The 24542-nt window shown below is 43.2% G+C and overlaps 1 protein-coding gene across 4 annotated transcripts in view; it reads right to left on the bottom strand.

The window, feature by feature from the left end:
- Window positions 1–2115: 2115 nt before the first annotated feature.
- SV2B (synaptic vesicle glycoprotein 2B) overlaps window positions 2116–24542 on the bottom strand; it is a 210023-nt gene continuing 187596 nt past the window's right edge. For 2 of the 4 annotated variants that reach the window (XM_040493740.1, XM_040493739.1), the window contains exons 10-13: window positions 16566–16699; window positions 12564–12764; window positions 7747–7906; window positions 2116–5099 (exon numbers count right to left, since the gene is read on the bottom strand). In XM_040493740.1, the coding sequence (XP_040349674.1) occupies window positions 4916–5099; window positions 7747–7906; window positions 12564–12764; window positions 16566–16699 (679 nt within the window). In that variant the 3' untranslated portion in view covers window positions 2116–4915. The remainder of the gene's footprint in view (window positions 5100–7746; window positions 7907–12563; window positions 12765–16565; window positions 16700–24542) is intronic. The other 2 variants (XM_040493737.1, XM_040493738.1) reach the window with 1 other exon arrangement.

The following is a 24542-nucleotide window of genomic DNA, read 5'->3' as shown; positions in this document are numbered from 1 at the left end:
CCTGGGTAGCTCAGTTGGTTAAGCATCTGACTTTTGCTCAGGTCATGATCTGAGGGTTTGTGGGTTCGAGCCCCGCGTCGGGCTCTGTGCTGACAGCTAGGAGCCTGGAGCCTGCTTCAGATTCTGTGTTTCCCTCTCTCTCTCTCTCTCTCTCTCTCTCTCTCTCTGCCCCTCCACCACTTGTTGTCTGTCTGTCTCTCTCTCTCAAAAATAAATAAACATTAAAAAAATTTAGAATGTGCCACAAATATATTTGTGTCTGTAAAAATCATTACCTTATGGAAAGAGTCAAAACAGAGCTCATCAACCCCAGGTGAAATGGTGTCCACCCTCTCCTGAGCCTAGAAAATAGAGGCCTACAAACAGACATGGGCTCACAAGTTCAAGGCCTGAGTGAAACCAAGCAGTTTCCAGGGAAGGGAATATTTTCACTGATGCTCTTCAATTACTGATACACTGCCACTTATGGACTGTCTCTGAACTTTAAGAAAGATGATGATCATTTTTCATGAGCTGCTAGTTTTTGTGAGTTTCTGGTTGGGCTGGATTTAAATTACCAGGGTAATAGAGCTTCCCCAACAAATGTAATGGGCAGGTTTTCAGCACTGCTCAAAATATGGCCAAGGGTGACACCATCCACATCACCTGGGAGCTGTTAAAAATGTATAGTCTCCGTTCCCACCCCAGCTGAGGGTGGAGCCCAGCAGTGTGAGGTTGAATGCCCCTCCAGGTGATTCTGATACACAGAAAAGTTCAAGAAGCATGAGCCACCCATCCTTTCTCCCCTGCTCCTTTAGTTTGGACAAAGTGTGGCAATGTTCCCAGGTAAATGGTAGATTTCCCAGCCTCCCCTGCAATATTAAGGGAGGCCGATGAATATATATGTGGAAGCAACTGGAAGACGCATCTAAGAGAATAGTTTCGAGGGACTCTGGCTTAGCTGGCAGGTGAGGTCCCTTTGCCCCTTGCCCTTTTGTCTGCTTCCTGCCTGAACTGTGGACATGAGCACCAGCCCTTCGACTGCCATCTTGGTCCCTGAGGCAGCCTCATGGAAAACTGCACTAAAAACTCAGAAGCCTAAAGGCAGGAGTCTTTTCCCAGTAACAAGATCACAAAGCAGCCATACCAGCCATGGCTTTCTTTCCTGCGGAACTCCTCAATCCAAGAGAGAAATACAACTTTAACTTTTATAAATGTTTTCTACACCTGCTTGTGGGTTTTCACTTGTGTGTCATCAAAGGACCAACCATGGAAATGGAGACATGTTTCCAGGGACTACTGGGAGACTTGCCCATGAACCAATGTCCAGCTTGCATTCCTGGCCCCCATCCCTTCTTCCATGTACAACTATTTGTAAAGTCAATTAAGTAAAAACTGATTAAGCTCTGTAGAAAATGAGCAAGGGTGTTTGTTGTCTCTTCCCTTACCGGGTTTATAAAGATGAGAAAATAGCACACTCCTTGAAGAAAAGAGAAACAGGAAAAAACAAACAAACAATGGCATTCTGAAATCCACGGTTGACCGGTAAAAAAGTAAGAATCCTCTTACAAACAAAAGGTGTATTTTACTGATGATAAGATCATCGTGCTTTTTTTTTTTTTTTATGGCCAACCGAATAACCATCTTGCCCACTTGTAAGTAGTAGGAAGCAGGAGGCAGGAACCATGACCAGAGTTTTCACAACTGGATTCCCAGGTGCCTGGCACAAAGTTTGGGCTCAGTAAGGATTTGTTCAATAAATGAAGAATGAGTGACTAGATGGATTAATAATACCAATCATTTCATACGTATACTGATCCTTCACTTATCACATGAGTTTTCGGTGAATGGCCTCCAGGAATGGAGGGTAAATGTTTGTCACACTGTCCCATTCCTCAAAGATTCGATGACTGAGAGATAACTCCAGGACTATAGACAGAACATCGCCATAGGCCTGGTAGCCCACTCCCAGCACTACGTGTCACCTTGGTCACATCATTTGACCTTTGCGTTATACAAATTAAGAAAGCTGAAGGAAAGGAGTCTCAGTGTGCCAACCCCAGCTGATCCCATCAATTTAGGAATCCAGAAGAAACCTTAGTGTCTGGAAATAACCTCTAGTCTCACTTCTTAAAGGTTTGTTTACAATGATTTTTATTATTATTTTTAATGAGCTAATACAAGGTCACGGGGAATCCTGGGGATGTGGTTATTTATGAGCTCGGGTGCATGTGCTACTTCACAAATAGGCACACCCCTTTCACTAATTATTTCCAATAAAACAGAAGGTCAAAAATCAGCATCGGGAGATAACACAACACAGTGGAGGCTGTTAAAAGTAACTACTCCCAAAATGAGCATCATAAAATACATCATGAACTGGGAACAGTTTCGTTCAACGAAGGAGAGCTTCATCCTTCTACTCTCCAAGGATGCCATCGGTAGTTTCTCCAGGTGGAATGCAAAATGAAAAAGAAGTGCCTGGCCAGATATGCTGTGCATGATCCCCGCCCCCCACCCCCAATGACCTGCCACAGAGACTATTTTTAAAGACGCATTTATCTCAGCAGTAATGACTGCACTTGAGAAGTGGTCGGGTACCAGTGCCAGGCAATTCTTCAAGAGGAAAGGCTGCAGGGCATGGCTGCACCCTTTACAAAGGCTTACGTGATGGATGAGACTGGAATTGCCCTTGGTTGGCTAGGTGGTCAGTTGAAGGAGCCATAAAGGTAATACAGAAGTGACCCCCAAATAATGGCAGCCACCTCAACACTTAAAAACGAATCAGATGTTAAATGTGCAAGATCCATTTTCACTAGAAATGCAGACGCTAAATGCTTTCTAAATTTCTTAACCGGCAGCTGCTCATTAAATTGTATCCCATTGAAGAATAATGTTACAAAGGATGTGACCACCTCCAGTTTACAGTGGAAAGTATATTACAGCTATGTTACATGGGGCTTCTCATGATCAGTGTAGCATTTACGTTAGGTACCTCTTGTAAAACACAGAGAAACGTTAATCCACAATAGTATGTTTATATATTTGGGGGAATCAGGGTATCAAATCAGCGTTAAGATGTCTTCCTTCCCTGGGCAGGAAAAAAAGAACAGTGAAGAAAGAGGTAGGGGACAAGAGAACCAGAGTAAACATTTTAACCATTAAAACTGATCTCAGTTCCAGGGTAGAAAGGTTTCATAATATTTACTCTTTCCTTCAGTTGACCTGTTTGTTACTCCAGAGAATAACAGAAAGATGGCCTGAAGCTATCGTGGGGCCCAAGCGTTTCTCTAAATCTGACCAAACACTCCATGCGGTCATCATTATCCTGTTTAAATTTTTGGAGATTTCTGGTGGGGAACATATGACATTCGCAGCACTGAGAACACTGGAAATCAACTTAAACAACAAGTTCTTGCAAACTGATACTCTCCTGGCCTCGGCCAGTTCACCCCCAGGGGCATGAGCTCATAGCTCACCGTCCTTCCATGCTAGACAGTTCTGGTGTCCGAAACGTTCCTTTCCTGTGTTGTCAAGACTTGAGTCTATTGCTGATCTTTGTCCAAAGCAGTATTTTCCTAGGTTCCCCACCCCGGTTCATGCTCCAAACGGGTCTCAGGAAAGAGTTCTGTTGGAACACGGAAGGGAAACATCTTTGACATCCACTACATTCCCTAATTCCCATGCCAGTGACATCTGTTTCAAAAGTCCTGAACTGGGACACATTCTCCTGCCGTGATAACAAACATGGATCGTGTTTTACAGTTGAAAGAAACAGAAAGAATTTACGCTTTGGAGAACTGTGGCTACACTTCCCTCCCTCAATCGCCCCTGTTGTCCGCTGCATTTTATTCTCGTCTCCAAAGGGAGGGCCAGAAACCCTTTCTCACACTGTTTCCGGGTGAGCAGCCACGTCAAATGCCGGGGCCCACGTTGGCGAACTTGAGTTTCACAAGTGATCTGTGTAAGAGAGAAAAGTATCTACTCCACCTACACGAAGAACAGCGCCTGGGTTAAATGAACTGTACAACGTGAGTTTGCCGAGTGCATCCTCCTGACAGCAAGTTAAATGGCTATAAGATATTGTGCTTGCATTTCATTCAATCAGACCCAATTTCCTGGGACCTCAAACGCCAACTCCCCCCAAAATATGGCTAAAATTCTGGCAAATATCTGCAGATACCACTTCCGCAAATTAAATCCGAATATAGTTATGTACAAAGTTAGTTTACAGGATACCTAAGTCTCTTTGAATAGATCGAAGCAGGAATAAATAGCATCCTTAAATTTACCATTTGATCATCATGGGAAACTTAGGCCACCTGGTGGGAGGTGAGTAGATTTCTATAGATATTGCTCAAATATTTGGGTTTCTATATTAGAATATCTTCAATGCTATTGTGCCAATTTTCAAATGGAACATATGACCGGTGACACTTCTCAGTGCAAAAATATAAGTATCCTGTTTTTCAAGCCCACTATTTATATGACCCTAATTTCCTGGCAAGTCAGTTTGCTAGGTCATTGGGCTCCAAGGAACTTTACGGAGGAGGAGCTTAAATGTTTCTCACCCTCAAATTCATTCTGAAATGCAAATAAGTCCTCGCACCTCCCCGTTGGGGAACACACACTCCTTGGTCAGCGTGTGCACCCTCTGGAAGGTGTTATCCCTCTTCCCCTGCTCTGGGCCGGGGAGACCCGAAGCCAAGAACACAGCTCTGGGATTGTAAAGGTGATTCAGGACACCCCCAAATCAGTCACCTGAGTTACAAGCATATTGACAGCTGAAATGGATCCTAAACTAGGAGTCCCAAAATCGACTTCTCCTCCTGAGTTCGCCAGACAGTGTCCTCTGGACAGTGACAGACAGGAAGCGTGGGCGCATCGAAGGTTCCTGGATAAGATTCTTCCAACATTTTCTTTCCCCAGAGGGTGTTCACATCAGGACCTGTTCTCGGGTCTCTGGCAGTCGAAGAGCGATCAGGCCACCCCCGACAAGAGAGGCAGCAGCCAGAAGGATGGGGACCACTATGGTTATCCCAACAAAAGAAGCAAAGATGGTGTTTCCCAGGATGGCTCCAAATTTGCATAATCCATTGAGGATGCCAAAGGCCGTGGCCCTGTAAAAGAAGAAGAAAGTAAGTCATCGTGAAAGTCAAACCAGACTTCCTTAGATGAGCGGGACCATGGGTCCTTTCTTTTCCTTGTTGTGAGAGAAGGTACAGTGAAGGTGTGGAAGGGAACTTTTTTCCTAAACAGGAAGCATTCTCATTTAAATCAAATGTGGAAATACAGAACAACATAAAGATGCAAACTTATATAACTCCACCACTAAAAGGCGATCACCACTATTCACATCCTACAGTGTTTCCTTAAAACTTCTTTCTCTTTTCTAATGTTATCTCTTTTTGAAATTGTCACAGGTAGTACATGCAAACCGTGAAACACTGAAACAAATGGAGAGAACGAGGCGGAAAGGATCAGCGTTCCTCCTTAATAACACCCGGACCCTCTTGTGGCAGACACTGCTGGGTGTCCCTAAATAGCATTTCTCCAAATATAGACTACATTTCCCAGACTCCCTTGCTGCAGAGTCTGGCCATGTGACTAAGTTTTAGCCAATGGGATGTAGGTGCAAGTGGCAGCTCCCGAGAAATTTCCTTAAGAGGTGTCGTGAGTGGTACTTTTTGCTCTCTTCCCTTCCATTTCTCTTCCTTCCTCCCTTCCCACTTCCTGGAATGGAGATGGTCTTCTCTTGGACCCCTGGCAGAGCTCATGAAAGGGATAAAAAGAGCCTGCAGTGCCTGTTCTGGACTTCTACAGGAGAGAAAAAGGAAATGTCTGTCTTCCTAAGGCTGCATTTTTTTGAGATTTCTGTCACCCATGGCAAAGCCTAATCCTAATTATTATCCCTCAGTCACACTTCTGAGGGGTAACTATTATATATTTAAGTTTATTTATTTATTTATTTATTTATTTAGTAATCTCTACCCTCAACGTGGGGCTCAAACTCAAGACCCCGTGATCAAGAGCTGTGGGTTCCACTGACAGAGCCAGCCAGGTGCCCCCTGAGTGGTAACTGTTAGGAACCATCTACCCTTTCTTGACTCCGTCTGTACACAGAGACTATATTCCCAGCACCGTCTTCCTTCACCTGAAGTAAAATAGTTCTTTTATTAATATATTTCATACCACAGGTTTATCAAGAAGGTGCCTACATTTTTGTACCTTAAATTCTTTTTATAATTTTTGATCATTTTGTGGATAACTAGCCCCTCAGTCCCAATCTTCTGGTTTTCAGAAGTTTCTTGGGTATTTTCACATGCATATTTTTTCCAAATGAAATTTCCAAAGTTGTCCCAAGTTTCCAGAGGGAGGGGGAAAATATCTCATTGAATTTTGAATGGACTCTTTGAAGTTAGAAGAAAACTAAAGAAGATTTGAAAGATTTGTAAGATTAAATCTACTTAGAATTTCATAAGGTGTATCTTAACATATATGTAAGTCTCCTGTTCTATCTCTCAGTAAAGCTGTGTGGTTTTTTCCACATACAGCCCAGGGAAGAACTGACCTCTGGCTGGTAGTGAAACCTAAGTGTTTCACTTTTCTTAACAAATTGATTCCTAGATATTTTATGATTTCTTCTATTATTAAATGGAATTCAATTTTGTTTTTAAATGTGGTGATATATTTGTAAATTCCATATGCAGCTAAGTTACTTTTATTATTGACCACCTTATCAAATTATTTTATTGTTTATAGCAGTCTCTTTAGTTGTCTTGAGTTTCATAGATGTAAAATCATATACTGTTGATATAATGATAATTTTTCCTCCTCTTATTTTTTGTAAAGCTTAGAAAGCTCTTTGGTTCAGGGGAGGGGGGCTCCAAATATGGGATGCTATCCATATTCCAACACTTCTGTCACCCATTTGGAGAATATCATTAAGATATTTTTCAGAATTTCATTCACCTGCCTTCCGTATCACTTCACACTCCTTTTTTTTTTTAATATGAAATTTATTATCACATTGGTTTCCATCCAACACCCAGTGCTCATCCCCACAGGTGCCCCCCTCCATGCCCATCACCCACTTTCCCCTCACTCCCACCCCCCATCAACCCTCAGTTTATTCTCAGTTTTTAACAGTCTCTTATGGTTTGGCTCCCCCTCTTCACACTCCTTTGTGACCACAGGACCACTTACCTGCTACCCTTCAAACTCACAACTCCTTCTCCATAATGAGAAATAACTGCTACGTAATGGCCTTGACCCTACACCTTTAAACTAGGACTCTTCTCATATGGCTTGCACAAAATAAAAGTAAATGCTGGGCTTCCCTACCATGTTCTCTGCACATGCCCTAGACCATCATGCCTCATCCCTACCTTTATCTTCCCTTACCTCTCATCTACCTTTTGTTTATCTAGTTCCTCATCTTTGTCCCATATCTCCCAACAGAGGCCTATTCTCACCTCTCTTTGGATTGCATGACACATACGGTGTCACCCTCATTCCTCTCTCCTGAACATGGTTCGCACCTGTCCTTTGTATCTAGCCACCCACCCCACCCTATCAGGCTTTAGCCTGCTCATCTCCATGCCTCTGCTGGCCCCCCTACAGGAGAAACTCAACAGCTTCAGAGATGCTTTGCTCACGAAACACCCGGAAGACCAAGATGGCAGCGACGGAGGATCTTGGAACGGGCAGACCTCTGGCCACAGAAGTCCAAACAACTCCCAGAGGGAAGCCCAGGGAAGAACTGACCTCTGGTTGGTAGGATATAGTTCCACCGTGATCACATCCAGAGCATTCCAGGCGGCAATGCTGGTCCCACAGAACAGGCACTGCCAGCCAATCATCTCAGACTCGCTGTTGCCGAAAAACAGGAAGAAGCAGCAGACCGCGGAGATTAGCATGGAGCCACCTACAGGGGGAGGTCAAGGGCAGAAGAAAAAAATGAAGACAAGACTGTCACCCACCAGTTTTTCCCCTTCTCCCACCTTCACAGGTGCAGCCTGTGCAACAGGTCTATCTCTACACGGAGAAAGCACAGCTTGAGGCCCCAAACGTGGTGCTCCGGTCATGGGAGCAGAGCCTTCTGCTTGGGTCATGTCACCAGAGTTAGCCCCCGAGAAGGATTTTGAAATCCTCATGCTGTGGTGCTGCCCAGCCCAGAATTACTGGGGATGAGCCAGAGGGGGCCCTAGTTGAAAATCTATGTCCCAGACGTTGTTCTGGGTGCCTGAGATACATGAGTATCAAAACCACCTCGTGGAGCTTACCTGCTATTGAGAGCATAACCATCAATGGGCTGCCGAAGAGAACCTGAAAGGCCGGCTGTTAATTCTTCATTTATTCCCATCTCCGGCCCAGATATCTGACCTGCCCTTCTCAGCCCTGCCCTGTGCCCTGAGAAGCTACCCCCAGAGACTGAATACCTTGTCAGCTGGGAGCGGAGAGGGGTTGGAGTGTTTCTTCCCAATTCCCATCCCATTTATAAGCCCCGTTTTGGTGATGGCTGCAGCCCCCACAGGACTGTGGTTCCTTCCAGGAGCCTCCACCTCCATGGTTCCAGTTCTCACTGGGCTATTTTTTCCCCTGTAACCCTAGAGGCGGAAACTGCTGCCACTTCTGCTAGCATCCGGGTGCCTCATCTCCCTTATTTGTTCCCATAGCCCTGCCCACCCCTCTAAAAGTCACATCCCATCAATAAAGTCTCTTCACTAGAACTCTCTGGGATGGCTTCTTTTTCCCACCAGCACTCTGGCTGATCCAGCTAATGATAAGAGGTCCCACTGAAAGAAGGCTGTGTCAAACCATGCCCAAATCCAACCTGCCCAGCCCAGCCCAGAAGAGCTTGGGAAGTGTGGAGTAGACGCACAGCATAGACCAGGGGTCTGGCTGGAAATGCAGTGAGAATGGTTAGCAGAAAGAAAGAAAGCCGCATGCAAATTACCAGCTGGGAAACAGGCCAAGGCGCCCCACCAGGCAACCGGGGGTGGGGGGGAGGTGGGGGTGGGGAAGACAGGTTCTCCAGTTGCCAAGAAGCCATGTTGGGGGCCTGGTCTCACCAACAAGTGCCTCCCGGGGGGCCTCTGCCTGGAATCTCACACTCAGACCTGGAGCTGCGAAGATTGAGGCCAAACCCTGCTGATGAGCGGGGACATGGTAAGCATCGCCTGGGTTCTGCTGATTCTGGGAGGGGGTAGGGCTGTGAGCTGGTCACCTTGTAATCTCTTTCCAAACAGCGAGGAAGGAGACAAACATCTACTTGAGAACCCTATCACCTAAACGCATGCCTCCCTCAAAGTGGCCAGCCATGGCACCTGGCTTACAATAAATGTTGACAGCTGTTTGTTGAATACAAAATATGACCGTCAAATGAATCAAGTGATAGTTGAGGAACTGGCCTCTCATCTATGTTAGGTAATCCTACCGTAGATCCCTGTGGCCCCCTATAGATCCTTGGTTAATTCCTTTCACTTGTGATTGAGAGGCCTGAGTTCAAATTCCTGCTTCCCCTGCGTGACACTGAGCAAGTCTCATAACCTCTCTGTGCTGCCTCACTTTCCCCATCTGTAAAGTGTGGGCAAAAACAGTACCTACCTCACAGGTTTATTTCGAGTGTTAAATATGTTAATATTAACAAAATGCTTGGCACAAAGCCTGACCTATAATACGTGCTTCGTAAGTGCTCGTTAAATGAACTTTCTAGTTTCTGTCTCTCTCTCCCAATAGATCATTTGCTCTGTGAGCATAAGGACAGTGTCTGTCTCAGTTACCGCCGTGTTCTCATTGTCTACCGCACAGCCTGGCAGAGAGTATGCGCCGCATAAATTATTGCTTATTGAATGAATACACGAGGACTAACGGTCTCATGAGGAAAACTTCTACCCTTGTTAACAAGACGCTAGTTCAGCCCAGGAAACAGCACAGCATCGCAAACAGGACAAACTCTGCCCTCGCAGATTCTGCAGGGAATTTGAGGAAATAGTCATTTCCTTTCATGGAAAGGCTATTTCAAAACAGGTCACCCACACGCCACTGAGACATTTATTGAGCATCTACTGCTGCGCACTGATAATATCACAGTTGGTCCACGGCATGCCAGGCTTTCTACTAAAGATCAAAGAAAGAACGGTCTGAGCTCTCAACAGAACCAGAGAAACAAAATACAGATGCTAATAAGAGAGTAGAACATAGGGGAGCCTGGGTGGCATGGTTGGTGAAGCACCTGACTTCCACCCAGGTCATGATCTCATGGTTCATGGGTTCAAGCCCTGCACCGGGCTCAGTGCTGACAGCTCAGAGCCTGGAGTCTGACTCGAATTCTGTGTCTCCCTTTTTCTCTCTGCCCCTCCCCTGTTTGCACCCTCTCTCTCTATCTCTCAAAAATAAATAAACTTTTAATAAAAATTTTTTTAAAATAAATAATTTTTTTTTAAAAACGTGTAGAACATAAAGAATGAGAAATATTGGGGCGCCTGGGTGGCGCAGTCGGTTAAGCGTCCGACTTCAGCCAGGTCACGATCTTGCGGTCCGTGAGTTCAAGCCCCGCGTCAGGCTCTGGGCTGATGGCTCAGAGCCTGGAGCCTGTTTCCGATTCTGTGTCTCCCTCTCTCTCTGCCCCTCCCCCGTTCATGCTCTGTCTCTCTCTGTCCCAAAAATAAATAAACGTTGAAAAAAAAAATTTTTTTTAAAGGAATGAGAAATATTAGTTCCGGTTATCCAATTTGGGGAGCATGCCAGAAATCAGTTTTGATCTGGGGTACATTCACAGTGCTAAGGAGAGCTTCAGTAGCGGTGAAGGGGATGTCTGCTCTCTCGCTGTCCTGCCTTCTCCCCGGGGCCCAACCTTCCCGCTGTCTCCATTGGGGAACACGTGCCTGCTCTGGGCAGTGAGCCACGCCCCTGCACATGGGCACCCACCCCATTCCTCACAGGCCCTGCCTTCCCAAAGACGTCCCGGGCTACCCCAGGCCTCAACCTCAGGATTCACTATTCAGCCTGGGACTCAAGAGGCCAGTGGCAGAAGGGCAGAAATGTCACATGCCTATGCTCACATGCCTTATCTCATTGGAGCAAACAGAGGTAGTACTTTAACAACTGTGTAATATAAGCTCGCAGAAGGAAAGGAAGGTGTGCAGACTCATAAAGAGAATGTTGGCCAAGATGGTCACCTGACTCCCAGCCACTGGTCTTATGCGTGGTGTAGCCCCTTCCTCAGAAAAGCTTGGGCATTGCCCGAGTTAGAAAACACTGTCCTTCCCTCAGGGGACTCGGGTCTAACCAGTACACAGGAGACAGCTCAATCTTCCAGGCCTAGAGATGACCCTATCCTCACCACACACCTAAAAAGCTGAACTCATGCTGGGGCGCCTGGGGGGGCTCAGTCGGTCAAGCGTCTAACTCTCAGTTTCGGCTCAGGCCATGATCTCATGGTTCATGAGTTCAACTGACATCGGGCTTTGAGCTGACAGTGCAGAACCTGCTTGGGATTCTCTCTCTCTCTCTGTCTCTCTCTCTCCCTCCCCAACTCCTACTGTCTCTCTCTCAAAATAGATAAACTTAAAAAAGAAAAAGCTGAAATCACAGCCATGTCTTGTGCTTACCCTTCCAAATATCTATGCTCCTCTATAACAACAATATTCAATATGAGCCCAACATCAGGAAAAGATTCCCTTGCCAAGATCTACCTGATTGATTTGTTCTTCTCTGACAAAACGACGTGACTTATTTTCTTTGCCTTTGAACTCCACTGCTAGGGAGCTGGTATTAATTTTCCTGATCAGCTGCAACCCTAGAGCAGACCCTTCGTGACATGTGAATCCATGTGTTGTTCTGGGCCCCACCCTGGGCTGCCAATATATATATTCTAATGTATGTTTTTCCTGGCTCTGGGTGTGTACTTTTTGGTTCTTGTTTCTGTAGCAAACTTCTGGGGATCCTGGTGCAGTGAAGCAAAGTACGTGAATGCTGCCACCATTTTTAAGGACCATGTGTGCACCAAGCACTGTGAGATCCTCTGGCGACACGATGTGCCAGCCAGTTACAGTTACCGATAAGGAAACTGAGGCCTGGAGAAATAAAGGAGCATTTCCAAAGTCAAATAAGCCTCAGGAGGACTCCAACACAATTCTGTCCATCTCCAAAGCCCAAGTGTTAACACTACTAAATAATAATAAGTAATGCAATTTATTTTAAAGCCTGCAAATGAATCGATGTTCATCTAAGAGCACTTTATATGTTTTTCTGACAATAATCATACACAGTGGGTAGAGCGGATATATTTAATATCCTTACTGAAGTGCTAATACCATGACTGTCAAAGAATCGCTCAGTCAGGAAATTAAAGAGGACTCCCTGACCTGGACCGTGGGTCTCAAACTGTCTCCGTGGAGTCCTGGGGTTTTGGAAACATGCCTGCCCCCTCGGCTCCTACACCAGCAGATGCCGTCTCATCTGTTTGGTTTCCAGTGGGAGATTTCTTCAAGGAAAAGAAAAAAACTCTGCTTCTTTATTACGCTTGAAAGCCACCGTCCTTACCTACTGGAGGAGAGGCGGCATGCCTGACTACTCACCGATCATCTTGAGTCTTCCAACTTTGTCCATGAGCAGAGCAGAAATGATGTTCCCAGGCAACACAGACAGGCTGCCAAGGAAGCTGACGAGGTAAATCAGGAAGTCATTATCTTGCTCAAAGTCCATGTGGCAGCCTTCTTTCTGCTCCAGAAAGGTGCTGTTGATAAACCGGCAGTTGATGAACTTATGCTCGTAGAGGTCTGGGGAGAGAAGGAAACCTTTGGTTCGTGGCAAGTGGACGGGGGGGCTGGGGAGAGATGGGGCAGAGGAAGGGATGAAGTCACGCCCCTTCCATGGGCAGACTGCCACAAGCCTCTGGCAATCAGACAGTCTCAAAGTCAAGGCGACATGTGGCCAGGTATGAATGAAGAGAGGAAACTCTACAAATGTAAGGACGGCTTCAACTTCCTATAAGGAAAATGTAAGGAACACTCACTGAGAGACATGCCTGAATATGTCATCTCTCAGGCTACAGAACAGCCTGTTTCTATCAATGAGATGACACCAAGGTCCAAGGCTACCAGCTTATAGGAAGCAGAAGACAAGAGTATTCCATCCAGGGACGCCTGGGTGGCTCAGTTGGTTAAGTATCTGACTTTGGCTCAGGTCATGATCTCGTGGTCCGTGAGTTCAAGCCCCATGTCGGGCTCTGTGCTGACAGCTCAGAGCCTGGAGGCTCCTTTGGATTCTGTGCCTCCCTCTCTCTCTGCCCCTTCCCAGCTCGTCTTCTCTCTCTCAAAAATAAATAAACATTAAAAAAATGTTTAAAAAGAGAGAGAATTAGGTCCAGAGCCCACGCAGAAACCTGAACATTCTTCAAAAGAAAAACCATCTGCTCAGTGGTGTCCAGGATGGGAAGCAGGGGGTGGTGATTATGGAGAGCACAGAGGATTTTTAGGGCAGTAAAAATACTCTATATGGCATGGTAATGATGAATATATGCCATCATCCATTTGTCCAAGCCCATAAAATGCTCAACATCAAGAGTGATCCCTACCGTCAACTCTGGACTTGAGATGATCCTGATATACCAGTACAGGTTCATCAATGGTAACAAATGCACCCCTCTAGTAGGGGGATGTTGATAATCGGGGAGGGGGGTGGGGTAGGAGTTACATGGAAATCTCTGTACCTTCTTTCCAATTTCATTGTAAACCTAAATCATGTCCAAAAACATAAAGTCTTTAAAAAGTATAAACCATTTGCTTTAAAACTAGTTCCCAAGTCTTCCGGCACCTTCTACCACCAACTGTTCTTGCAGAAAGATCGCCTACGTGGGCTCTCAGGAAACCTGCCTTTCGGGAACCGGCTCTGCTGCGGACCCTCTTTAACCTTCCCAAACTCCCTCCTACAAAATTAGAAAATTACACCTGATTATCTCCATCACTTCCCAGCCCACCGACATTTCATGACTACAGGTGTTCTCAGAAATCCCCATGTAAGAGTACACAAACAAGGAGGCAACATTAAAGCTTGAAAGAAGAGGGGCGCATTGTGGTTCAGTTGATTAAGTGTCCAACTCTTGGTTTCAACTCAGGTCATGATCTCACGGTTCGTGAGCTCGAGCCCCGCATTGGGCGCTGTGCTGACAGGGCGGAGCCTGCTTGGGATTCTCTCTCTTTCCCTCTCTCTCTCTGCTGCTCCCCTGATTGTGCTCATGCTCGCTCTCTCTCTCTCTCTCTCTCTCTCTCTCTCTCTCTCTCTGTCTCTCTTTCTCTCAAAACAAATAAACTTAAAAAACTTTCTTCTTGAAAGAAGAAACTAAAAGATTCGTCAGGTTTTAATGACGAATAGGAAATGTATAGCTCTCATCTTTTTTTAAGTTCAGGCTAAAAAAATAATTTAGGAAGGTAAATCTCATAATGGATTATTTAGAGACTGAGGGATATTTGGAGGCCAGACATTGAACCTTTTGAGGCTGACCTGATAGAAGAAAAAGATGTTCTTGCATAAACCCTGGTGCTGATGCCAGGAAGAATGCACTGATATGGCATGATGCATGGAGTTCAGTGACAAGATGACAGACTTCAGAGCCAAACAACTAAGGAATAAATCCAAGCTCCCTGTGGCCTTGGGCAAGATGAGTAATCCTGGGTTTCCTCGTCTATAAGATGGGAATAATCACGCATTTCTCACTGGAGACAATGTAGGTGGAGCCCCTGGTAAAACTCAGGTAGTTTCCCTACATCCCAACTTGACCTGGTATGTTAACGTATGATGTAGTAAAAGTAACAAGGAGAGGTGGCCTGGTGGGATTTTGTGAACTTTTTTTTAATCACGGAAATCTGAAATGGTGCGATTTTAAAATATTCTTATCATCTTATCATTAAAATATTCTTACTTCATGCACAAACCTTGAAAACATACAATTTTTCCTTTTCCTTCATTATTGTGAGAACATGACTCTTGAATTTTGCAAGATTCAAATTCTGCGAGGTCTTCAAGAGCACTCCGTGTACGTAAAATGCAGCCTTCCTGGAACCCTGGGTTTTCATCTGTGCCTTATTTTTTAATGTTGTTTATTTATTTTTTTAATTATTTTTTTGGATGTATCTTGTTTTATTTAACAAAGCCTCTGTCAGTTAATATTAAAGACAATTCCAGATGTTCTTTACACATGTATAATTTCTCATATACGTAATTACAACTGTATTTGCTAGCACGGTTCAATAGTAGTATGATGTGAACTTACATAAATTTAAATGTTCTAGTAGCCACATTAAAAAAAATAAAAGAATCAAGTAAAATTACATTTTTTAAAATACTTCATTGTCAAGCTAGCTAACATACGATATATATGGTGTAGTCTTGGCTTTGGAAGTAGGTTCCCGTGATTCATCACTTACATACAACACCAATGCTCATCCTAACAAGTGCCCTCCTCAATGCCCAACACCCATTTTCCCCACCCCCCAAGGCCCCCATGAACCCTCAGTTTGTTCTCTGTATTTAAGAATCTCTTGTGGTTTGCCTCCCTCTCCGTTTTTATCTTATTTTTCCTTCCCTTTCCCTATGATCACCTGTTAAGTTTCTCAAATTCCACAAATGAGTGAAAACATATGATATCTGTCTTTTTCTGACTGACTTATTTCACTTAGCATAATACCTTCCAGTTCCATCCATGTTGTTGCAAATGGCAAGATTTCATTCTTTTTCATCACCAAGTAATATTCCAGTGTGTGTGTGTGTGTGTGTGTGTGTGTGTGTACACATATCACATCTTCTTTATCCATTCATTTTGAGAGAGAGAGAGAGAGCATGTGTGAGCAGGGGGAGGGGGCAGAGAGAGAGGGAGAGAGAGAATCCCAAGCAGGCTGTCAGAATGTAAAGGGCTTAATTTCATGAACTGTGAGATCATGACCTGAGCCGAAATCAAGAGCAGGACACTCAGCCGACTGAGCCACCCACGCACCCCTCATCTGTGTTATATTTTGTTCCTGCTGAGGACCTGTAGCACATATCATCAGTCTCCTCGAGACTAGAGCGCTCACCCAAACTTTTGTTTCTCGCTTCACGTGCAATAAAACGTGCAGACATGGGGCGCCTGGGTGGCGCAGTCGGTTAAGCGTCCGACTTCAGCCAGGTCACGATCTCGCGGTCCGTGAGTTCGAGCCCCGCGTCAGGCCCTGGGCTGATGGCTCGGAGCCTGGAGCCTGTTTCCGATTCTGCGTCTCCCTCTCTCTCTGCCCCTCCCCCGTTCATGCTCTGTCTCTCTCTGTCTCAAAAATAAATAAACGTTGAAAAAAAAAATTTTTTTTTTAAATAAAACATGCAGACAAAATAAATGCATCGGCGAAGACTGTGCAACTAATCCATGCCATACCTAGGGTCTCTCATACCTAGGGTGAGAACCCATTTTTCCAACCTGAGTGAGACTCAGTAGTCACATCTGTAAATACCTTGCTACCGACCCCTAAAGCTTATGACTGAGACTATCGTGTCTTAGATAAGACTAGTCCAAGACCCTTGACCCAGTGCACCCACACCACCCATGTCCTTACCTGTGTTGTAGAAGGTGGTTGATTCAATGGTGCAGTTTTTGAAATAGGTATCAGTAGATGTAACATCTTGAAAATAGCACTCATCAAAGAATGTGTCCTCAAAGAGTACGTGTTTAAAGTACATCTTTGTGAACCTGTGGGAAAGACATTAGCCCCTGAGTGATTCAACCAGGCAGAAAGAAGATTTGAGACCAAAATCAAAAGCACAGAAAGGCAGAAAATGGAGAACTTCAAACCAAAGGTGCTGAAACATGGAGTGTTTTTCCATTTCTTTGTGTCTTCTTCAATTTATTTCATAAGCTTTCTGTGCTTTTCAGCATACGGATCTTATATGTAGGAGAATCACTGGGTTCTACTCCTGAAACCAAGACTACATTGTATGTTAACTAACTTGAATGTAAATAATAATAATTTTTTTTAAAGATCATTTGGGGCACCTGGGTGGCTCAGTAGGTTGAGTGTCAGTTAAGTGACCGACTTCAGCTCAGGTCATGATCTCACCATTCCTGAGTTTGAGCCCCTCATCGGGCTCTGTGCTGACAGCTAGGAGCCTGGAGCTTGCTTTAGATTCTGTGTCTCCCTCTGCCATTCCCCCACTCGCATCTGTCTCTCTCAAAAATAAACATTAAATTTTTTTTAATTAAATAAAATTAAAATTAAAAAAAGAAAGATCACTTGCTTCAGTGGCTCTCAATCCTGCCCGTATATCAGAATCATTGGAAGGCTTGTTAACAATGGCTGGTTACATAATTTGTGGGGTCCAGAGTCAAATGAAAATGCTGGCCCTATGTTCAGAAAGTAAGAAAAAAAATGCCTTTAAATGTACTAAAATAATATAAAGCTTTTCCTTTTTACTACGGTCTCTCCCTCTCCCTTCTCCTGATTTGTCCTGGTAGGTTTTTTTTTTTACTTGACTAATGTTATTCTAAATAAAGAAACATTTAGAACTTTTTTTAAAAAGGACTAAAACATTATTTTTGACCTATACTAGTCCCTGTTCCTTAGCTGGAGTTTATAAAGGCAGGAGGGCAGCAGGAGTGAGGAAGCTGGTGCCTACACCCAGTAGATACAGGATCTTCTACAGCACCTGGTGATTCCCAATACGGTCACGGACATTATGCATCAGACTCATTGACATGTGGGATAGTGTGAAATGAAAACATTGATAAAATGTCACTCTAAGCGGAGCTTTAAGCACATGCAGTTCCCTCAGCTGGTCTTAGTAGGTTTGGAAGCAATAGATTTGGGAGGAACTGAGCGTCTTCATTTTAAAGATTTCCCCAACCAAGATCTGGAGGGACAGGCACTCTCATTCACACGGTTGGTAGAATATAATTGGCGTAGCCTCCTTGGGGAGCAGTTTTGCAAAATTGTAAGTGTGTAATCGCTTTGACCTAGAAATCCCGCCTTGAAGAATTTATCCTACGGTTTGCCTCCCTCTCCGTTTGAAACTAGTTTTTCCCCTTCCCTTCCCTCAATGGCCCTCCATTAAGTTTCTCAAGTTCCACATATGGGTGAAAACATATGGTATCTGTCTTTCCCTGACTGACTTATTTCACTTGGCATAATACCATAAGAGACTCTTGAATGCAGAGAACAAACTGAGGGTTGATGGGGGGGTGGGCAGGGGTGAGGGGAAAATGGGTGATGGGCATTGAGGAGGGCACTTGTTGGGATGAGCACTGGGTGTTGTATTTAGGTGATGAATCACTGGAATCTACCCCCAAAACCAAGAGCACACTGTATACACTATATGTTAACTAACTTGACAATAAATTAAAATGAGAGAAAGAAAGAAAGAAAGAAAGAGAAATAATTTATCCTACCTATACCTGCTCATACATTCAAAGAGAAGCATTCACTGATGCTCATTGCAACATCTCTTTTTTTTTTCTTTTTGAGAGAGAGAGAGAGAGAGAAAGAGAGAACATGAGCATGAGTCGGGGGAGGGGCAGAGGGAGAGAGAAACTCTTAATCAGGCTGCATGCTCATTGTGGAACCCAACTTGGGGCTCAGTCTCACAACCATGAGATCATGACCTCAGCCAAAATTAACAGTCAGACGCTTAAGCGACTGAGCCACCCAGCCACCCTGCAACATTTCTTTTTTTTTTTTTAATTGTTTTTAACATTTATTTACTTTTGAGACACGGAGCATGAGCAGGGAAGGGGCAGAGAGGGAGACACAGAATCTGAAGCAGGCTCCAGGCTCTGAGCTGTCAGCACAGAGCTTGATGCGGGGCTCAAACCCACAAACTGTGAGATCATGACCTGAGCTGCAGTCGGACGCTTCACGGACTGAACCACCCAGGAGCCCCATAACATTTCTTATAAGAATTGATTACTAGAAGGATGATGGGTATGTAGGTAGGTAGGTAGACAGATAAACAGATAGATAGCACACAGTGGAATCACATGTGGCAGTTATTAGGTAGGTCTGTATGTCTTAATATGGAATAATCTTCAAGGTATATTGTTAACTGAAAAAAAAAATCAAGTGCAATATAGTGTCTCTAGCATGTGAGCATTCCCATAAGAAAAGATATGGTACATCACCTCTGACGCATAGAATATATCCAAAAAGTTGCACAAGAAACTGGTAGGTGTGGTTGGCCCTAGGGAGGTGCAATGGGGGTCAGGAATGAGATAATGTCAATCCTTCCTTTATACCACACATATACACACTTGTCACTTAAAAATGAAACAACTAATAAGGGGGAAGCATCTACGTGACTCTGAGATGCAGCCACATTTGGAAGTATTGCTCTAGTCCAACTCCTTACTAGGAAAAAACAATCTTACATTCAAAAACGTGGACTGACATACATGAACTAACTTCTTCCTCTGCTGGGCCTTTCCCAAGCTCAGTCAAACCTGTAAGCTAGAAGCCTTGGATGTGATTTGTGGAGAATTACAACCCATTCATTCATTTGTCTATTCATGTATTTATACACTCAGTCTCCAGCAAAACTTAACTTAGCATGGTATTAGGTGCTACGAATACAGAGAGGAAAGACATGGTCCCTGCCTTCAAGTCTAATTGGAGAACAAGCCAAGCAAACAGACAACACACAATACAGTGGGAATCACAGTGACAGAGGTAGCACAGGCTGCTGAGACTCATTGTTCCCCTTCAGGGCCACCACATAATTCAGTCCATGACCACGTATGATGACCAGTTCCCCTTTTCCTTCACGCTATATTGTATTTTGCTAACAGCCCTAATCTAGATTCACCTGTCGCTAGCTTCTGCAAAACGACCCCCACCCAGTAAGAAGGCCTGAGCGTGAGCTTCTCAAAGAGAGGTCCCCGGACCTCTTGCAACAGAACACAACAGAAGACTGCTGTGAAAGATGCTGTCTCCTATATGCCTAGACCACTTGAACCAGAATCACCAGAGGCAGAGGCCAAATTACTTTGTACAATGTTTCATAGGGTCAGATGTGCTACAGACTTTTAAACAGGGGCCTCCAAAGGCTATCACTGAACTCTTCAGGTTTCCACGGAGAAATGAATCGGTAAGCCTTTTGTTACAGGAAGATGCCTTTGATTTCAAAATTAATGTGATTCGTATGCTGGATATGTTTACTCAGGAAAGCTATTCCTGGAGCCTGTCTCAGGTCTTTGCCTTTCTTAATATATCCTTCTCTTTAATATAGTAATAGGCTGCTGATGTGGCCTTCAGATATATTTTAATGTTCTGGCGAGGGTGGGTGAGGGAGCAGAGCCATAAATCATAATGGGCCTGACGCAAGCAGACCTTAAAATGTATCTCCAAGTGAGTTATAAAAAGCCAAAGTTATAAAGAAAGAGATAAAAGGAGAAAGGGCCATGGCATATTTTATGAGTCTTTATATAAATCATCCCCTATCTCTAATTTATATACTGAACTGGTCCAAGATTCTTCATAAAGGAGAGTTAAAAGGCTGAAAGGAAAGTTTGCGCAAGGATCTTATGGAACTTGTCCTGTAAGAAAACAGGATCCGTTGGCAATCCAGAGTCCATGGCAGAATTATTACTACAAACACTTTATGTCAATGGTTAGTCTACCAAAGGATCTAAACTGTGCCCAAAATTGTATCAATTTAGTCACGTGTTTTACCTGATGGCATCCTCAAGAAACTCAGTCTAATTAAAGAGATAAACAAGGAAACTAATCATTAAAATTTAGTGTGATAATCATCAAGATAGAGGTATGTCATAAGATATTTCAAAGGGGGCACTTTTCAGGGAGAATATTTCAGGGAGAATATAAACAATGGGCACAGTTCTCCAAAGCTTCTGCACATATATCCTATTATATCATAAGCCTTCCAGGTACAGTAAAATGAAACAGAATGGTCAAGAAAGGAACTGGAATTCTAGTCTCTCACACATTATCTCATGTCAGGTCCTAATCTGATGTAAAGCAGAGTGTAAACAAGGGAATCGTTGGCTTCAGAAAATATATGCTTGGACCTAGTTTGCTTAAAGAATGGAGGAAACTGAAAATGCCGCCTGAACTCTCTATAGAACTTCCCAAATTCCCCAAATGTAGTCATCAGGCTTTTTCCCCACCTCTGATACCATTCTCCGGAAAATGAAGAGTAGGGTCCCAACTTTCAGAGCTTAATCACCAAGAGGTCTCGGGCAAGTCTTTTTTCCTGTCTAAGCTTGCATTTAAAAATCTTTAAAACAGGGGTAGGGAGGAGGTGTTTCTTCCCAGCTCCATATGGTTCTATAAATGAGAAGGGCCTTAACTGTGTGTTGCCTGAGAGGAAATAAAAGATATGGCCTAGGATATGGTCATCTTACTTCTCCACATCATGAAAATATGCTTTCACGGAGAATAGGAAGATATTTATGGAAGGAAATACTGGGGCCAATGTCAACCAAATAGTCTCTAAAAACACATACTTATGCCTCAGTGAATCTGCCAGTAAACCCAATCTCCTTGCTTCCACTTCTTTCACACTCAAGGCCAACCAAGTGCTGAAATCACAAGAACTCATCCTGTCTCTTTTACAAAGATCCTAGCATGTGTATAGCATTTGGGAATAAAATCTTAAATGGAATGACAAAAGTAGCATATAGGGGGGCACCTGGGTGACTCCCATCGGTTCAGCTCCCAACTCTTGATCGTGGTTCAGGTCATGAGCTCACAGTTCATAAGACTGAGCCCCACGCTGGACTCTGTGCTGACAGCTGGAGCTTGCTTAAGATTCTCTCTCCCCCTCTCTCTCTGCCCCTCCCCCAATCACATGGTCTCTCTCTCTCTCTCTCTCTCTCTCCCTCTCCCTGTATGCTCCCCAGTTCACATGTTCTCATTCTCTCCCTCCGTCTCTCTCTCCCTCTCTCTCACAAAATATTGTGCGCCCTAACATATGAAAAAGTAAACTGCATGACAGTAGCATAAAACATGACAGAAAATGACAGTGTTCTATTGAAAAGCTCTCACATGACGTGTGAAGTTAATATATTATTTGAAGATAGTGATTAATGAAAGATATATATTGTAAGCTCAAGGCAACCACTCAATTTTTTAAAAAGAGGAATAAATAATAAGCTAGTAGTGAAGGTAAAACAGAATTATGAAAATAATATAAAACAGAGCAGGAAACAGTAAAAAAAAAAAAAGAGAATAAAGAAAACAGCTAACAATATGATAGAAAAAGTGGGACTATATGCTATCTATAAGGAACGTACTCAACTCCAAAAACATAATGAAAGAAAAAAATGGAAACAGTAAATACCAATCAGAAGAATCCTGGAGATTCAGATAATATCAGATAAAGTAAACTTAGAGCAAGGAATATTATCAGGGAATAAGGGGTATATTACATAATGATAAAGGCATCAATTCACCAATAAGACGAAACCAATACAAATGTGTATGCACCTCACAACAGAACTTTAAGAAAAGAAAGCCCTATGGCATACAGATTGCATTATCTGGCCAAAACATAAATATATATAAATTATGTTTTGACACTTCTAAATACACTTCTAAATAATTTTGAGATGAAGAGTAAATATTATGGGAAAATATAAAATAGATGTAAGAAGTTGATGCTGCTGAAGCAAAATTGGAGTGAAATGTTCCTAATTAAATTCACTCACTTTTTAAAAAATATCAAGAAATACGAAAAAGAAACTAAGACATAAAGAAAGAAATATGAGAAAAAATATTATTATTTAAATACAAAATATGCAAAACTCCAGTAAGACTGATTGTAAAAACAGACTAAAAGCGCAAATGGGTAGTATTAGTAGTAAAAAGGAAGATTTTATTGTTACAAATCTAATAAAAATGTATATATCATAAGACAATGTTGTGAAGAACTTTGTGACAATATAATTAAAGCTTAAAAGAAATAATTTTCCAAAAGAAAAATGAGCATATCTGAAAATATTAATGCCATTTAAAAATGAATTGTTAATCAAAATCTGTTACGTCAATTAATGGCAAGCTGATATGGTTAGAGAGGCTATCTTTACCAAACCCTCAAGGAATCGACTACCACTACCTTACGCAATTTGTTTTAGAAGAAAAAGTGTGTGTGTGTGGGGGGGGGGGTGGTAATAAACTTGATACCAAAGGCAAATGGAAAAGTATAAGGAAAATATATACCATCTTATGAACAGGTTTAAAAATCCTAAATAGTACTTTAGCAAATAAAATTTGTCAATCTATTGCCATGAAACAAGTTAACAATGAATTAGTAATACACATCCCAGGAATCAAGTGTGGTTGAAAACCAGAAAAACTATTATTTTAACGTATCATATGAGTAGGTCCAAGGAGAAAACCTTATAATTATCATAGTAGATGCAGAAAAACATTTGACAGACTCAATATACTTTTTTGACAAAAAAGAAGCTCGGCATAATCAAAACAGCAGAGATTTTTCTTAACTTTCTAAAGGCTAAGATTCAAAACATACAGCAGATATCATATTTAAGGATGAGATACCAAAAGCACCCACTGATGTCAAGATACCCATTAGTCCTGCTCCTATCCATCACTGAGCACAACACAACAAAAAGAGAACATAATTATAGGGAGAAGAAAGGAAGAGATAAAACTATCATTAATTTTTTTTTAATTTTTTTTTAATGTTTATTTATTTTTGAGACAGAGGGAGACAGAGCATGAATGGGGGAGGGTCAGAGAGAGGGAGACACAGAATCTGAAACAGGCTCCAGGCTCTGAGCGGTCAGCACAGAGCCCGACGCAGGGCTCGAACTCACGGAGTGTGAGATCGTGACCTGAGCTGAAGTCGGCCGCTTAACCGACTGAGCCACCCAGGTGCCCCATAATTATCATTAATTTTTGTCAATGTGTTTGCCACATACAAGAACCAAGCAAATCTACCAAGAAGTTATCAAAATGAATAGAGTTGTGTCAATGTGATAAAAAAAAAAAATCATGTATAAAGGAAAAAGGTGAAGAAGGGGCAAGAGAAGAGAAGGAGGAGAGAAGAGGGAGGAGGAGGAGAAAAAGAGAGGGTAAAGGTCCCACTCACAATAGCAGCAGGAACAATAAAGCATCAGTAATAAGCCTCACAAAATACATACGAGATTTTTTGTAATGTTTATTTATTTTTGAGAGAGAGAGAGAGCAGGAGGAGCACAGAGAAAGGGAGACAGAGGATGCAAAGCAGGCTCTGCACTGACAGCAGAGAGCTCGATGCGGACTCGAACTCACAAACCACGAGATCATGACCTGAGCTGAAGTCAGCACTTAACCGACTGAGCCACCCACATGCCCCGTGAGATCTTTATAGAGAATATTTTAAACCAATATTGAAGGGCATAAAACAATGACTAAGTAAACAGAAATGCAGTATTCAATGACTGGAAGATTCTACTTTGTAAAGATGTCCCCCGATGAATCTAGACCTTCTATGTCACTCCAATCAAAATGCCAACCAGCTGTTGTTAATGGAATTTTAGAACTTGATCCTAAAACTCATCTGGAACAGCACAGGGGCAAAAT

The sequence above is a fragment of the Herpailurus yagouaroundi genome, unplaced genomic scaffold, assembly GCF_014898765.1.
Source record: "Herpailurus yagouaroundi ecotype Mexico unplaced genomic scaffold, PumYag 185, whole genome shotgun sequence".
NCBI lineage: Eukaryota > Metazoa > Chordata > Mammalia > Carnivora > Felidae > Herpailurus > Herpailurus yagouaroundi.
The sequence above is the reverse complement of the archived record's forward strand: the minus strand, read 5'-3'. Positions and strand labels throughout refer to the sequence as shown.